Source organism: Oncorhynchus gorbuscha, linkage group LG07 (genome assembly GCF_021184085.1).
Source record: "Oncorhynchus gorbuscha isolate QuinsamMale2020 ecotype Even-year linkage group LG07, OgorEven_v1.0, whole genome shotgun sequence".
Taxonomy (NCBI): domain Eukaryota; kingdom Metazoa; phylum Chordata; class Actinopteri; order Salmoniformes; family Salmonidae; genus Oncorhynchus; species Oncorhynchus gorbuscha.
The window spans coordinates 30,892,127-30,909,012 of NC_060179.1; the positions used below are offsets into that span (position 1 = coordinate 30,892,127).

General features: G+C 43.7%; 1 protein-coding gene across 2 annotated transcripts in view; it reads left to right on the top strand.

Annotated features, from left to right (window-relative positions):
* The first annotated feature begins 5,144 nt into the window (after window positions 1-5,144).
* LOC124039791 (collectin-12-like) overlaps window positions 5,145-16,886 on the top strand; it is a 66,931-nt gene continuing 55,189 nt past the window's right edge. The window contains exons 1-2 of one of the 2 annotated variants that reach the window (XM_046356173.1): window positions 5,145-5,610; window positions 9,587-9,637. In XM_046356173.1, coding sequence (XP_046212129.1) covers window positions 5,604-5,610; window positions 9,587-9,637 — 58 coding nt within the window. In that variant the 5' untranslated portion in view covers window positions 5,145-5,603. Of the gene's footprint in view, window positions 5,611-9,576; window positions 9,638-16,886 lie in introns of those variants that run through there. The other variant, XM_046356172.1, reaches the window with a different exon arrangement.

Here is a 16,886-nt window from a genome sequence, read left to right on the forward strand (position 1 = left end):
TGTGTGTGTGTGTGTGTGTGTGTGTGTGTGTGTGTGTGTGTGTGTGTGTGTGTGTGTGTGTGTGTGTGTGAATGTGTGTGCGTGCGTGCGTGTGCGTGTGTGCGTGTGCATGTGTGCGTGCGAATTGGTCTGTGGGAATGTTGTTTCCTTTTCACTTTCTGACTATTTTTACGTCATCCTGATGAGATGATATTTAATATTGAGCTCTGGTCCAGGGCCTTGGTGCACGTTCCTTGACTGACTTAATGTAGAAATGTGATTGACGCCCTGGACCAGAACTAGTCAATATCTAAACTGTATGGTAACAGGTTGGTAAATGTGGAACACATTTGTATTGACATAGTCCACATTTTGTTGTGTTAAAGCCTGAATGTAAAATGAATGAAATTCACCCATATACACACAAAACTCCATAATGACAGAGTGAAAACATGTTTTAGTCATTTTTGACAAATCTATTGTAAATTAAATACAGAAGTATCTCACTGACATAAGTATTCACACCCCTGAGTCAATACATGTTAGAATCACCTTTGGCAGCAATCACAGCTGTGAGTCTTTCTGGGTAAGTATCTAAGAGCTTTGCACACCTGGATTGTTTAATATTTGCACAAAATTCTTCAAGCTGTGTCAAGTTGGTTGTTGATCATTGCTAGACAACCATTTCAAATCAAATAAAACACAATAGTATTTGTCACATGCCGAATACAACCTTACAGTGAAATGCTTACTTAAAAGCACTTAACCAAAAATGCAGTTTAAGAAACATAAGTGTTAAGAAAGTATTTACTAAAATAAACTGAAATAAAAAAGAATTAAGGAGCAACAATAAAATAACAGTAGCGAGGCGATATACAGGGGTTACCGGTTCAGAGTCAATGTGGTCAACAGGTTAGTCGAGGTAATTGATGTAATATGTACATGTAGGTAGAGTTAAAGTGATCATGCATAGATAATAAACATAAATTAGCAGCAGTGCAAAAATGGGGAAGGGGGGACAATGTAAATAGTCCGAGTAGCCATTTGATTAGTTGTTCGCACCAATCAAACGAAGTTTAAAACAGTCCTTCCCCGCAGACAAAGGCAGACCGGTAATGAAGTCTAAGGCAATGTGAGACCATGGTCGAGAAGGAATGGGAGCGGTTATGGCTTGGGGGCCCATAAGGAAGAATCCCCTCGGGATCAGTAGAAGCCACAGAAGAACTAAACAGACGGGATAAGGCATCAGGCTTGGTGTTCTTGCTACCCGGACGGTAAGAAATCACAAACTCGAAACGAGAAAAAAACAACGCCCAACGAGCTTGACGGGCATTAAGTCGTCACAGAACGGATAGAAGCTGTTAAGAAGCCTTTTGGACCTAGACTTGGTGGTCCGGCACCTCTTACCGTGCTGTAGCAGAGAGAACGGTGTATGACTAGGGTGGCTGGAATCTTTGGCAATTACAATGTTTTTCTTTCTCTGACACCGCCTGGTATAGAGGTCCTGGATGGCAGGAAGCTTGGCCCCATGTGATGTACTGGGCCGTACGCACTATTCTATGTAGTGCCTAGCGGTCGGAGGCCAAGGCAGTTGCCATACCAGGCGGTAATGCAACCAGTTAGGATGCTCTCGATGGTGCAGCTGTCAAACATTTTGAGGATCTGAGGACACATGCCAAATCTTTTCATTCTCCTGATGGGTAATTGGTGTTGTCGAGCCCTCTTCACAACTGTCTTGGTGTGTTTGGACCATGATAGTTTGTTGGTGATGTGGACACCAATGAAATTGAAGCTTTCAACCTGCTCCACTACAGCCCTGTCGATGAGAATGGGGGCATGCCCGGTCCTCCTTTTCCTGTAGTCCATCTCCTTAGTCAATCATCTCCTTAGTCTTGATCACGTTGAGGGAGAGGTTGTTATCCTGGAACCACACTGCCAGTACTCTGACCTCCTCCCTATAGGCTGTCTCATCATTGTTGGTGATCAGGCCTACCACTGTTGTTTCGTCGGCAAACTTAATGATGGAGTCGTGCTTCGCAATGCAGTCATGGGTGAACAGGGAGTACAGGAGGAGACTAAGCACGCACCCTTGAGAGTCCCCTGTGTTAAAGATCAGCATGGCAGATGGGTTGTTACCCACCCTTACCACCTGGGGGCAGCCCGTCAGGAAGTCCAGGATCCAGTTGCAGAGGGAGGTGTTTAGTCCCAGGGTCCTTCACTTAGTGATGGGCTTTGAGGCCACATGGTGTTGAACACTAAGTTGTAGTCAATGAATAGCATTCTCATGTAGGTGTTCCTTTTGTCCAGGTGGGAAAGGGCAGTGTGGAGTGCAATAGAGATTGCATCATCTGTGCTCACATTGGCTATGGAGAGCATGATCACACAGTCGTCTGGAACAGCTGATACTCTCATGCATGCTTCAGTGTTGCTTGCCTCGAAGCGATCATATAGTTATTTAGCTCATTTGGTAGGCTCGTGTCACTGGGCAGCACACGGCTGTGCTTCCCTTTGTAGTCCGTAATAGTTTGTAAACCCTGCCACATCCGGCCAACGTCGGATCAGGTGTAGTAAGATTAAATCTTAGTGCTGTAATGACACTTTGACTGCTTGATGGTTCGTCGGAGGGCATAGCAGGATTTCTTATAAGCGTCTGGGTTAAAGTCCCACTCCTTGATAGCGGCAGCTCTACCCTTTAGCTCGGTGCGGATGTTGCCTGTAATCCATAGCTTCTGATTGGGGTATGTACGTTTTCAAGTCTTGCCATAGATTTTCAAGACGATTTAAGTCAGAACTGTAACTAAGCTACTCAGGAACATTCAATGTCATATTGGTAAGCAATTCCAGTGTATATTTGACCTTATGTTTTATGTTATTGTCTTGCTGAAAGGTGAATTTGTCTCAGTGTCTGTTGGAAAGCAGACTGAACCAGGTTTGCCTCAAGAATTTTGCCTGTGCTTAGCTCTATTGCGTTCCTTTTTATCCTAGAAAATACCCTAGACCTTGCTGATGACAAGCATACCCATAACATGATGCAGCCACCAGCATGCTTGAAAGTATGAAGAGTGGCAATCAGTGATGTGTTGTGTTGAATTTGCCCCAATTCCGGACATAAAGTTTAACTTTAGTGCCAAATAGCATACAGAATGCATATTTTGGAATATTATTATTTTATCTTTGTAGTGACTGGGTGTATTGATACACCATCCAAAGTGTAATTAATAACTTCACCATGCTCAAAGGGATATTCAATGTCTGCTTTTTATTTTACCAATCTACCAATAGGTGCCCTTCTTTGCGAAGCATTTGAAAACCCCCCTGGTCTTTGTGGTTGAATCTTTTTTTAAATTCACTGCTTAACTGAGGGACCTTACAGATGTGTGGGATACATAGATGAGGTAGTCATTCAAAATCATGTAAACATCATTGTAGACAGAGTCCATGCAACTTTTTTAGTGACTTCTTAAGCACATTTTTACTCCTGAACTTATTAGGGCTTGCCATAACAAAGGGGTTAAATACTTATTGACTCAAGACATTTAAGTTTTTCAATTTTAATACATTTCTGAAACATTTCGAAAAACATAATTCCACTTTGACATTATGGGATATTGTGTGTTGGCCAGTGACACAAATTCTAATTTGAATACATTTTAAATTCAGGCTGTAAGACAACAAAATGTGGAAAAAGTAAAGAGGTGTTAATACTTACTGAAGGCACAGTATTTCTTGCCTGGTTAATATGAACCCTCTGTACTGCACAGAGCCCTGACACAGCAAATGAGGTCCCAACCTCTAAATGAGGCCCAGCAGGAGTCTGGTATATAGACTACCTGCCACTCAACTGCTTTCTATCAGCAAGCCCTGATCTCTACCTGGGAACTAATACCAACCTGCTGCTCCAATTATAGCCAACAGTAAAAAACACACACAAAAAACGTTACAAATATAAATAAAAAAACAGTTTTGCAGCCCTATGGAAAACACTGGATGACCCCTCAAATTATTTCAGACTGATCTAGAAGCCGATACCCTCCGGACTGTGTCATAACCCAAGCCCTTAACACTGAGCCTGGGTTAGGCTTGGTTATGGGCTCTATCCATAAATAAGAAAATTGAGTCCCAAATGGCACCATATTCCCTATATAATGCGCTATGGGCCCTTGTCAAACAGGATATGGTGCCATTTGGAATGCACCGGAAGCTTTACGAGGTGATCTGTGGCTGCTCTTTAAAGCTTGGGGGATTTTCAGTTTTTCCCTGAAATCGATCTGTTTGTAGAATCAGATTGTGACTGAACGCGTGCCAGAGGATCAGTTTGAGTGCGAACACCAAGGGAGTTTGCCGCTAAACACATGCATGCACCCGCACACAAACACCCACACACACGCGCACATAAGCACGCGCACACACACATATACAATTCATGCTTTGTTCAATGTGGACATAAGCGCCAAACGTAGGTGACTCTATATTACTTTGGGCCGTTTTAGACAAAACAGAAACGCCGCGTGTACTCCCATTGACACTCAGTAAAACATGTGGCTTTAAGATAAGATAAAGATACTCATTGTCTTGTTGTCCTAATTAGCCCGAGAAGACCCTGTGTATTTGATCAGCGAACTGCATGACATTTCAGGGGCCACAAACCAAAGAGGGTATAAGGTCTGTGTTTGGGTTCCCATTAGGCTGAATAAAATGGTCTGGCATTCCTAGCAACATTCCCAGCTGTGAGAGTAGTAACTTCTCTCAAGGGTGATAATAGTTATTGGTGGTAGTGGAAATGTACAACTTTATAAAAGAGTGGATGGATTTTGAACATTCCAACTGTTTTGTCTAATATCCTATAAATACTACTTGAAGTGAGAAAGAATGCACACAAAAAAAATGCAGTGCACTGTCTAATGTCCCAGGTTGGTCCAGTGATGTTGGTTGAGCCCCCCTCCGCAGCCCCTTTGAAATGGTCTTTAATGAGTACCAGATTTTTCACCCAGAGGACGCGATCGCCATCAAGCCAGTAATCTAATCTCATCTCCTGCTAGCAGCTCCACAAGGGTCCCAGAGTTCGCGCTGAAAAGCATCCTCACCTTTTCCCCTTTAAGGAGTGCGAGGAGTGGGGGGGGGGGGGGGGGGGGGGGTCGGACAGATGTAGAACACACGTGGTTTGCTGCTAGAACGGGGCTCCAGACGCGGGACTTCCTTTGGCTTTGACATTTTTGTGGGTTTGTGATTGTGGCAGGCGCAGCGTACTGGAAAGAAGACATCAACAACCTAACACTATAGCCACGGGTACATTTTACAGAGCTACACAAAATATTACGAATACGTGAACTTTTAAATTTCTCTCCAACGCACGCTACATATTTTATTCAACTATGTATGCAAATAACGGAACAATGACATTCTAACGGGATGTTCGGGATGAACAAATAGCCCAAACGGAGCGGTTCGTGCGCAATCATTACATTTTGCAGTTGGGGGAGCTGAACTTTTTGTGTACACGTTTAGTTTTCTGTTCTCAAAGCAACTAATTCAACTCTGCCCGGTTGGACGGAACTTTGAGATGCGCTAAAAGTGACATAGAGACTCTCATCTCTTCTACACTCCTAACAGATTTATATAACGCCATGAAAGGTACAGTATGTGTTATGCACAGTTATGTTCATCTTAAAATGTCGTTTTTGAGAAATTTGAAGTCGTAGCTAAACTATGATTTCGATGAATTCACGGGTTTCTGTATATGTGTGCGTGCGTGCTTATTTGTGCGTTGGGCTGTGTGTTGCACATCTGGATGAGATTAAGAGCCTGTGGTGTGGAGTTCAGCTGCGTTGGGAAATGACTTTGCCTTTCTCCGCCAGTCGCATCATTCTCTATGGTTGGACAATGAGAGAGTGGCTGTCTTTGTTTGATAATTTGGTCCTTGGTGATTTGACTTACATGTACGATAGCAGTGATACTTTTGGTCTAGGCTGCAGTAATGTTAGTAAAGTGGAATTTGAACCATATTTTATGCATGGACGTGTATTGCGTATTTGATTATTTTTTGTGTTTTACATGGATCTGTCATTTTCTCCTTATAAATCGATGTATTCCATTATATAGTTATGTTAACTCCCTTGCGAAAAACCGTTTTGTTATCTTACCTGTGCGAAATCAAACGTAACACCATAGATGGTAGTACTCAGATAGATGTGTCTCTCAAATTCAAAAGTGATCAGGGAACAATATCACTGTAACAATTGCTGTAAGTTTCCAGCGAAAGATGTACATAGACCTACTGTAAATCTATATTACAGTACTGTAAACAGCAATGCATTATGGGGGCTAAATTTGTGCAATATGCTGAAATTGCTCTGCCATTTCTTGGTTGCTAAAATGTGGTTAATTTCAATTGATGTGACAAAACAAATATAGTGTGGAGAATCGTTGTACCATCTAAACCGCTGTGGAATATATTTTTAATAACTAAAAATATTGTATTTTCAGCTGTTTGAAGCTGGGGTACTAAACCAAAAGTAACTTAATAACGGGAGGCAAAGAAATAGTGCACATAGAACAGATCTACCACTTCTTAGACTTGCTTTTAATGCAAATTACATATCTATAACTCACATTTTTATTTGAATTCGGTCAGGTCACCCCAAAAAAGTTACATATTGCAGCTTTAACCATAAAGTACTGTATTGCTGTGTTGTTGTATATATTTTTTGCAGCATTCTTTAAATGAAGACAAAGTTTTGGGATAAATGTTGTGGGAGGGGAAAGAATCGCTAGCTCAACATATTTTGGCGTGACTTGTAAGTGGCTCTACGGTATTTGGTGCATCCGTTAGTGAGAATGCTGTAGCAATTGAACTGATATGTGGTTGAAGTTCCCTAATCATTTCATGTGTAAAGGGTACAGATCAGAGTGGCAGCAAGTCTTAAACCTTTACTGGTTGAGTTTTTTGCCAAGTCCTTTTGGTCTGCTTGGCGCTGTAGTCACAGCCACTTTGGAAGTCTTTGCAAGCGATATAAAACACCAAATATTCATAAATATTCTGTACTATACAAATGCCTAGCAGTCAACCTGTTTGCACCAGTCCCGTGTAATTACAGTAAAATACCAATATTACGATTACAGTAGCATTTACTTCCATACAGTATAGTTGTCACGGGTGTCGTTGGAAGTAGACCAAGGTGCAGCGTGGTGAGCGTACATTTTATTTGTATTTTAAAATGTCGCCAACAAAACAACAAACGAAAGAAACAACCGTGAAGCTTAACAGGGCTAAGTGCCACAAACAAAGTTAACTACCCACACTGAAAGGAGGGGGAAAAAGGGCTACCTAGGTATGATTCCCAATCAGAGAAAATGATAGACAGCTGTCCCTGCCATCACATAGAAACAAACAAATCATAGAAATAAAGGACAGAAAATGCCCACCCAAATCACACCCTGACCAAACCAAAAAGAGACATAAAAAAGGCTCTCTAAGGTCAGGACGTGACAATAGTAGGCAAATGTTTAAGTATTGTACTGTATCGTTGCTCGGATATTACAGTTGCTCGGACATTACAGTAGCTTCAAGTTACTGTGAATATTACAGTAACGTACTTTGCACTAGCCAGAGATGGGCAAAGAGACATCAAAAGGTACCTTGTTACAAATACAAAATACCTTGAAGACCAATGTATCCTTAACTACAACAACATTCTCAGTAACTTTTGACTTGCTATTATTGTGATAGGTTATTTATTTCATCACTGTCATTTAGCAGACATTCTTATCCAGAGTGACTTACAGTCAGTGCATTGAACTAAGGAAGATCAACAAGTACATATCACAATCATGGCAAGTAAAAAGAGGATGTTACCATTACCGAAAATGTTGTCGTTAAGCGAGCACCGTGTAAGTTTTTTTTTTGTATTAGAAAATACAGGTATTCAATATAGGTATTGAAAATATGGAAATACCTATATCAAATACATGTAACAGAAATACTGCCTATCGTTGGCACTAGCTGCCTGGGCTGTAAATCTGCAACAGTTTACTAACCACTGTGCTTCCAGTAAACCACTGTAAATTTGAGAAATACAGCATGTTGCTGTAGTCAGGTGGTCCAGTAATATGCTGTAAATTTCTGTTTCAGTAAAGGTCATGTAAATCTACGGCAATCTACTGGTTCCTGTGCTGCTAGTAATTTACTGTACATTTACAGTAACCTACTAGCTACTGTGCTGCCAGTCATTTATTGTAAAACAAAATACAGGAAATGTCTTACTGTAGAACATCTCATATGTCCATTTTGGACCTCTCTGTCACACAGGCTTGCATCCCAAATGGCGCCCTATTCTCTATGTAGTGTTACCGCCCTCCTCAACCTCCTTCTCCCCTCCCCCTCACACTGCCCCCAGTCAAAACTGCATCTCTCCCTCTCCAACATCTGCTAGCCATTGTCAGTGATGTCCTTATCTTTCTGCAGCCTCCCTGCACTGGCTTCTAGTGTAAGTGGAGTGCAGTGTAGTGTGGCAAAGTGTAATTAGGGTTTAAAGTCAACAACCCAGAGAAACCGCAGCTTGTGGCTTTTACAGGCCTGAGTCCTCCTGTCTCCTTTCCACATAGAAAGAGGCTCTTGATGGGGAGTTATAGCCTCTATAACATACCACGATGATAAAGCTATGTGCTGACTAAGGCCTATATATTCGCCCCCCAGAGAGAAAGACATTTGTGTAGTGTCCTGGGCTGAAGCAAATGCCTGTTGGTGTCCTGCATCCATTTGGTTACCTAGGGTCACGTCTCAAATGGCACCCTATTCCCTTTATGGTGCACTACATTTGACTACAGCCATTGTAAGCCCTGGTTAAAAGTAGTGCACGACAGGGGAAAGGGTGCCATTGTGGACACATCCCCGGTGCTGCATAATTCTTCAGACATGCCGGAAGTATCATATTATAAACAGTCTGTGTCAGTTGTACTTTTATCACATACACTGGATTCCCTGTGAAACATGGAGTGCTAACGTGTGTACATATAACAGTCCCTCCAGGATCTTGCCATTTTTGTTGTGATAGTTGAGGCTGAAAATGCTTGGTTATATCACAAGGTCTCTCAACCAGAGAGAACCATGGTAACAGAACAGTTTCGGGGAGAACATTCGGTCCTGACCTTTGCTGAGGTGGGGTGGGGTACTCATTCCTCTGGGGAGTTGATATATTCAGAGTGTCAAATGTTTTTTGACCAGGGCCCATATACTATAGTAGTATAGGACCGTATACAGTAAGTAGGGTGCCATTTGGGATGCAATAATGCAGTGTATATGAAGGTTTATAGAGAGAGATATTTAGTTGATGATTCAATACACAATACAACCACATCATAACGCATTTAAAATCATTGAGGATGACACAAAAAAAGTCAAAACGTATTTCCATTGCGGTAAATGTAGTGACACTTATCAGCCCACGCAGTTGATTTCAGTGTGTGATGTGACTGTACCATCTTCTTGATCTATATGGTGTTTTTGTTCTGGAACCAATGGAGTATAGGCTACACGGTCCATTCGTTGCCGTGTGTGATTTCTCTCACAGACCTCATGGTAACACACATGTCTCTGTTGTCATGCCCACAGACGATTTTGCAGACGAGGAGGAAGTACAGTCTTTTGGATACAAGAGGTTCGGTGAGTAGAGCACAACTCTCCTTACTGTCTTTACTCAATTCCCCACTGAGAGAAATATCAATCTCCCTTATCACCGTCGTGTGATACTTTGCATGCGTCTCACATGACAACTCATTCCCTATGAAGTGCACTACCCACAGGGCTATGGTGAAAAGGAATGCATCATATAGGGAATAGGGACAGACACCAGGCAGTCTGTCTCCCCACTGCCTTTGGGTCAGGGGGGTCAGTGATGCGTTCCTGTCTGGACCGCGCAGGGTTAAACACAACAGCTCATTCTGGCTGACAGCGTGTGCGATCCAACCTCGCCACTGGTCCAAAAGCAGCAATCTCAGCCTGCTTGGGTCAGGATGTCACAACTTCATAAACACACATTCACTCAGTCACTGATAGACACACACCGTCTACACTCACACTCACAAACTCATGCGTACATACATACAGAGTAAAAGAGAGAAGAGGAAGACAGAAACACCCCTCAAGGGGGAGAGAGAGAGAGAGAGAGAGAGAGAGAGAGAGAGAGAGAGAGAGAGAGAGAGAGAGAGAGAGAGAGAGAGAGAGAGAGAGAGAGAGAGAGAGAGAGAGAGAGAGAAAAAAAACAGATCACTATAAAACAGTTGATGGAAAATGGTGTTGGGGAAAAACATACGATATTATACAATCCATGTAAAGAAACAAGTGTGCGGTTAAAATTGGCAAAAAACACATTTCTTTCCACAGTTGTGAGACAGGGATGCAGCTTAAGCCCCACATTTTCAACATATACAGTTGAAGTCGGAAGTTTACATACGCCTTAGCCAAATACATTTAAACTCAGTTTTTCACAATTCCTGACATTTAATCCAAGTAAAAGTTCCCTGTTTTAGGTCAGTTAGGATCACCCCGTTATTTTAATGTGAAATGTCAGAATAATAGTAGAAAGAATTATTTATTTCAGCTTTAATTTCTTTGATCACATTCCCAGTGGGTCAGAAGTTTACATACACTCAATTAGTATTTGGTAGCATTGCCATTAAGTTGTTTAACTTGGGTCAAACGTTTCTGGTAGCCTTCCACAAGCGTCCCACAATAAGTTGGGTGAATTTTGGCCCATTCCTCCTGACAGAGCTGGTGTAACTAAGTCAGGTTTCCAGGCCTCCTTGCTCACACACAGTTTCAGTTCTGCCAACACGTTTTTGATGGGTTTGAGGTCAGGGCTTTGTGATGGCCACTCCAATACCTTGACTTTGTTGTCCTTAAGCCATTTTGCCACAACTTTGGAAGTTTGCTTGGGGTCTTTGTCCAATTTGGAAGACCCATTTGCGACCAAGCTTTAAATTCCTGACTGATGTCTTGAGACGTTGCTTCGATATATCCACAACTTCCCCTCCTCATGATGCCATCTATTTTGTGAAGTGCACCAGTCCCTCCTGCAGCAAAGCACCCCCACAACATGATGCTGCCACCATCGTGCTTCACGGTTGGGATGGTGTTCTTCGGCTTGCAAGCCTCCCCCTTTCCCTCCAAACATAACGATGGTCATTATGGCCAAACAGTTCTATTTTTGTTTCATCAGACCAGAGGACTTCTCCAAAAAAGTACGATCTTTGTCCCTATGTGCAGTTGCAAACCATAGTCTGGCTTTTTATGGTGGTTATGGAGCAGTGGCATCTTCCTTGTTGAGCGTTCTTTACGGTTATGTCGATATAGGACTAATTTTACTGTGGATATAGATACTTTTGTACCTGTTTCCTCCAGCATTTTCACAAGGTCCTTTGCTGTTGTTCTGGGATTGATTTGCACTTTTCACACCAAAGTACGTTCATCTCTAGGAGATAGAACATGTCTCCTTCCTGAGCGGTATGACGGCTGCGTGGTCCCATGGTGTTTATGCTTGCGTACTATTGTTTGTACAGATGAACGTGGTACCTTCAGGCATTTGGAAATTTATCCCAAGGATGAGCCAGACTTGTGGTCTACAATTGTTTTTCTGAAGTCTTGGCTGATTTCTTTGGACTTTCCCATGATGTCAAGGAAAGAGGCACTGAGTTTGAATGTAGGCCTTGAAATACATCCACAGGTACACTTCCAGTTGACTCAAATTATGTCAATTAGCCTATCAGAAGCCTCTAAACCCATGCCATCATTTTCTGGAATTTTCCAAGCTGTTTAACAGAGAGTACAGTGGCAGAATACCTGACCACTGTACCTGAACCAAACTTTAGGAAAGCTTTGACTATGTACAGACTTAGTGAGCATAGCCTTGCTTTTGAGAATGGCCACCGTAGGCAGACCTGACTCTCAAGAGAAGACAGCCTGTGCACACTGCCCACAAAATGAGGTGGAAACTGAGCCACACTTCCTAACCTCCTGCCAAATGTATGACCATATTAGAGACACATATTTCCCTCAGATTACACAGATCCAAAGAATTCAAAAATGAACCCAATTTTGATAAACTCCCATACGTCTTGGGTGAAATACTACAGTGTATCATGACACAAGGCAAGACCCAGATGCAGACACAGGAGGCAGATGGTTGGAGTCTTACAATAGTTATTCATCCAATAGGTTAAGGCAAGAGAATGGTCGTGGACAGGCAAAAGGGTCAATACCAGTTCAGAGTCCAAAAGGCACCGAAGGGCAGGCAGAATCAAGTCAGGGCAGGCAGGGTGATCAGGCAGGCAGGAAAGTAGTCCAGAGTCAGGCAGGGGTCAGAACCGGGAGGACTATCAAAAGGAGAAGGGGGGGGGCAACCAGTGAAGGGCAACCAGTGAAGGGCAACCAGTGAAGGGCAACCAGTGAAGAACAAACACCACTGTAAATATAACACAAATTTATGTTTACTTATTTTCCCTTTTTTAATTTAACTATTTGCACATGGTTACAACACTGTACATAGACATAGTATGTCATTTGAAATGTCTTTATTCCTTTGGAACTTTTGTGAGTGTAATGTTTACTGTTAATGTTTTATTGTTTATTTAACTTTTGTTTAGTATCTATTTAACTTGCTTTGGCAAGCCCCTTGCATTGAATATAATTGAGGGACAGAGAGAGAGAGAGAGAGAGAGAGAGAGAGAGAGAGAGAGAGAAGAGAGAGAGAGAGAGAGAGAGAGAGAGAGAGAGAGAGAGAGAGAGAGAGAGAGAGAGAGAGAGAGAGAGAGAGAAGAGAGAGAGAGAGAGAGAGAGAGAGAGAGAGAGAGAGAGAGAGAGAGAGAGAGAGAGAGAGAGAGAGAGAGAGAGAGAGAGAGAGAGAGAGTACTCTGCCATTGTTCTGTTGATCCAAAAAGTCTGGAGGATGATGCTTCAGTCCAGAATTAGTCATCCACACATAGTGTGACTCAGGTCCATCAGGGAGGATGGAGTGATGAAGCGATAGAGGGAGGAATGGTCCCCCATGTTTATCCCAGCACCAGTGGAGATGAACTCAGACTGTGCTAAAACACAATCTCTCTCATCAAGGTATCACCTGAGAGGAAGCATCCTGTTTGTGTGAGCGCGCTGCATCGAGAGACGCCAGCCCTCCACTCATTGTATGTGTCCAAAATGGCACCCTATTCCCTATGTAGTGCACTACTCTTGGCCAGAGCCCCATGGAAGATTAAAGGGTGCCAATTTGGACGCATCCAGACTAGACGAGAGCTCTCAGGGAACGAGGCCAAATAGCAAAGGCCAGTTTCGCTTTTACATTTATTTAAATGAACTCTGGACATGTGTAAGGCCTCGTAGGAGCAGAGAAGAGCCAGGCTGAGGAGAGTAGCTGCTGAACTCTGTGCAACCCAACCAGGGAGGATTCTGCTCTTGGCCCTGGGAGGACTATGCTAAAAGTAGTGCACTATATAGGGAATAGGGTTTCTATTTGGGACACAGGCAATGGCAGCTGTTGGCCTGGCCTACCATGCTCTTATAAGCCCGTCTCCTCACTCTGAAGCTGTTATTGTACAAAATAACTATTTGCATGATGATCATTAAGTGCAGTGCTTGTAACTTTTAAACTATAGTGTAAATGAACCATTTATATTTCTCTATGCCTAGCTTGAGTATTAAATCCCTGAAGCCATCAGGTTCGATGGAGAGGGGTGTCTTCTAAACTGCATAGGGGTGACTCTCAACCAACATTGTATGACTTTAACCCGGAGTTTGGCCTAAAGACATAGACTTTGGTGATTCCAACTATGAGGCCCAAAAATACACTACATGACCAAACGTGTGTTCTCGTCGAACATTACCTTCCAAAATCATGGGCTTAAATATGGAGTTGGTCCCCCCTTTGCTACTATACCAGCCTCCACTCTTTTGGGAAGGGTTTACAGTAGATGTTGGAACATTGCTGCGGGGACTTGCTTCCTTTCAGCCACAAGAGTATTAGTGAGGTCGGCACTGATGTTGGACGATTAGGCCTCGCTCGCAGTTGGCGTTCCAATTAATCCTAAAGATGTTCGATGGGGTTGAGGTCAGGGCTCTGTGCAGGCCAGTCAAGTCCTTCCACCCCAATCTCGACAAACCATTTCTATATGGACCTCGCTTTGTGCACGGGGCATTGCCATGCAGAAACAGGAAAGAGCCTTCCCCAAACTGTTGCCACAAAGTTGGAAGCACAGGATCGTCTAGAATGTAATTGTATACTGTGGTGTTAAGGTTTCCCTTCCCTGGAACTAAGGGGCCTACCCCAAACCATGAAAAACAGCCCCAGACCATTATTCCTCCTCCACCAACATGTACAGTTGGCACTATGCATTCGGGCACGTAGTGTTCTCCTGGCATCCACCAAACCCAGATTTGTCCGTCGGACTGCCAGATGGTGAAGTGTGATTCATCACTCCAGAGAATTCGTTTCCACTGCTCCAGAATCCAATGGCGACAAGCTTTACACCACTCCAACCAATGCTTGGCATTGCGCATGGTGATCTTAGTCTTGTGTGTGGCTACTCGGCCATGGAAACCCATTTTATTAAGCTTCCGACGAACAGTTCTTGTGCTGACGTTGCTTCCAGAGGCAGTTTGGAACTTGATAGTGAGTGTTGCATTTTTACACGCTATGTGGTTCCGCACTCGGCGGCCCCATTCTGTAAGCTTGTGTGGCCTACCACTTCGCGGCTGAGCCGTTGTTGCTCCTAGGTGTTTCCACTTTACAAAGGTGACATCCTATGACAGTGCCACGTTGAAAGTCTCTGAACTCTTCAGTAAGGCCATTCTACTGCCTATGTTTGTCTATGGCGGTGTGCTCTAATTTATACACCTGTCAGCAACGGGCATAGCTGAAATAGCGAAATCCACTAATTTGAAGGGGTGTCCGCTTACTTTTGTATATATTGTGTGGTATACCCTGGCCCCCCAAAAATATCTCTTCCACTGTGGCACTGGTGTTGTCCTGGTGTTATACTAAGGACATTGTCCTCAAATGGTATAGTCTGGGACGAGGGTGATTTTACAATACGATGTCTCATTGAAAGTGAAAGGGATGATTGTGGTAAGTTTTTCTGTCCCTTTTGTTTACCTTGTCTCTCTCAAGTTGTTTATCAGACTTCCTCCTCCTTGAGTATGTCCTTCCGTTAAACCTCTTTTGGGGAATTCCAGTCATTTTGGGACTACAGCTGGCAGTAGTAGTCCCGGTGTTCTCATGAAATGCAGGCTGATCCGTAAGGCAGGTATTCGCAGAGCATTGAGCCAACCACCCTTTTCTACCTTTTCTCAGCATATCCAAACTCTCTCAGGACAAGATGGCTGAATTTCAGAGTGAGAGCGATCGGAGTGAACTCAAGCTTAGCTCGGGCATTTTGTCCAGCACAAAGACTTTGGGATCGTCATATTCAAAGCTAGAAGGTGTAATATCAACACACATGTCCCACTAACATTTTATGACCACATGTTGAAATGTGTATATGTGCTTTTGGTGTCTTGACACAAGTACTGACATATGTGCGGAGTCACCCAGATAACCATTGAACTCTCTGTCTCTTTTTTTCTCTGAGTGTTCGAAGAAGCTGAGCGGATATGACCTTGGGTTTATGCAAAGATACATATTCAACAGATACTCTTTTTACTGTTTCTCCTTTTGCCGTCTGTCTTTTCCACTTCTCCCTCTCACACACACACGCATGGGCTGAGTGAATTCATATGGTATTCCCATCAGTCTCTCCTCGGCCAAATTGAAGCCAGCTCAAGATTGCCTCCCTAGTCCTCAAGGTTTCTGACATATTTATTTTTCTGTGGGTGGTTGACATAGGAAGGCCATTAGCTTTTCGGGCCGAACCCCCACATCTCCTTTTAAATCTGAGGATAAAGGAGGATTTGTCATGGGCCGTCTTGGCCTTCAATCACCAACCTGGGCATCAATACCTTCAGATCTTCTGCTGCCAGCTACTGATGTGGATGAGTGAGCTCAGTGTGACTTTTTATTGGTGGGCTTTCATGTGTGAGTTTCCAGGTACAGGAGAGTAAAGGCTGGGAACAGCCAGAGAGGAACACGTAGATAAGTAATTGTTGTAAGCAGCTGTCCCGGTGGGTGGACTTCTGGGATCTGGGGCTTGAGGTCTGAGGTCTAGGTTTGAGGGTTTCTCTTGAAACAAGTCCCAAATGACACCCTATCCCCTAGTGCACCGTGAAGGAAATAGGGTGCCATTTGGGATGAAGACTTCTTCTTCTACCACACATCTGGGTTTCTAGAGTCCTCGCCAGGCGTCCTGCGGACGGCGTGAAATCCAGAGTGTGCTGATCAGTTTCCTGCACTTGTTATGGTTTCACTCCCCGTCGGCACGGCCTGGTACATTCCAGGAGTGCGGCGCGGCGGTGGTGCTGGAATCAGTGCCCGGGCCCAGCTGTGTCAGCAGCAGCAGTACACCAGCCGTACTGGTGGTTTCACTCCAACGGGACGCACCACACGCAACCCTCCCCTACCCAGCCTCACCCCTTCTCTGACTCCCCCTCTTCCTATCCTCACCATCTCATCTCACGAGTGTCCCTGCCCCACGCGTGGCGAAGTGGGGAAATGAGTTAGTCAATATCGAAGGACATTGACGTGGAATGAGGCGTAGCGTGCCACTGAATCTTTCCCACTGACCCCAATGGATTAAGCTGCGTCATCAATCTGCCGGTGCTATGCAGTGTTAGGCAGCACTATGAAGGGGTGGAATGCACTTTTATGTGGTTTTCGTCTCTTACTGAAGTTCAATCAATCAAATGTATTTCTAAAGCCCTTTTCACATCAGAAGTTGTGGCGTTGCAGTTGAACTCCCCTGTCCCCATATTGCTCTCTCTGTTGAAAGCC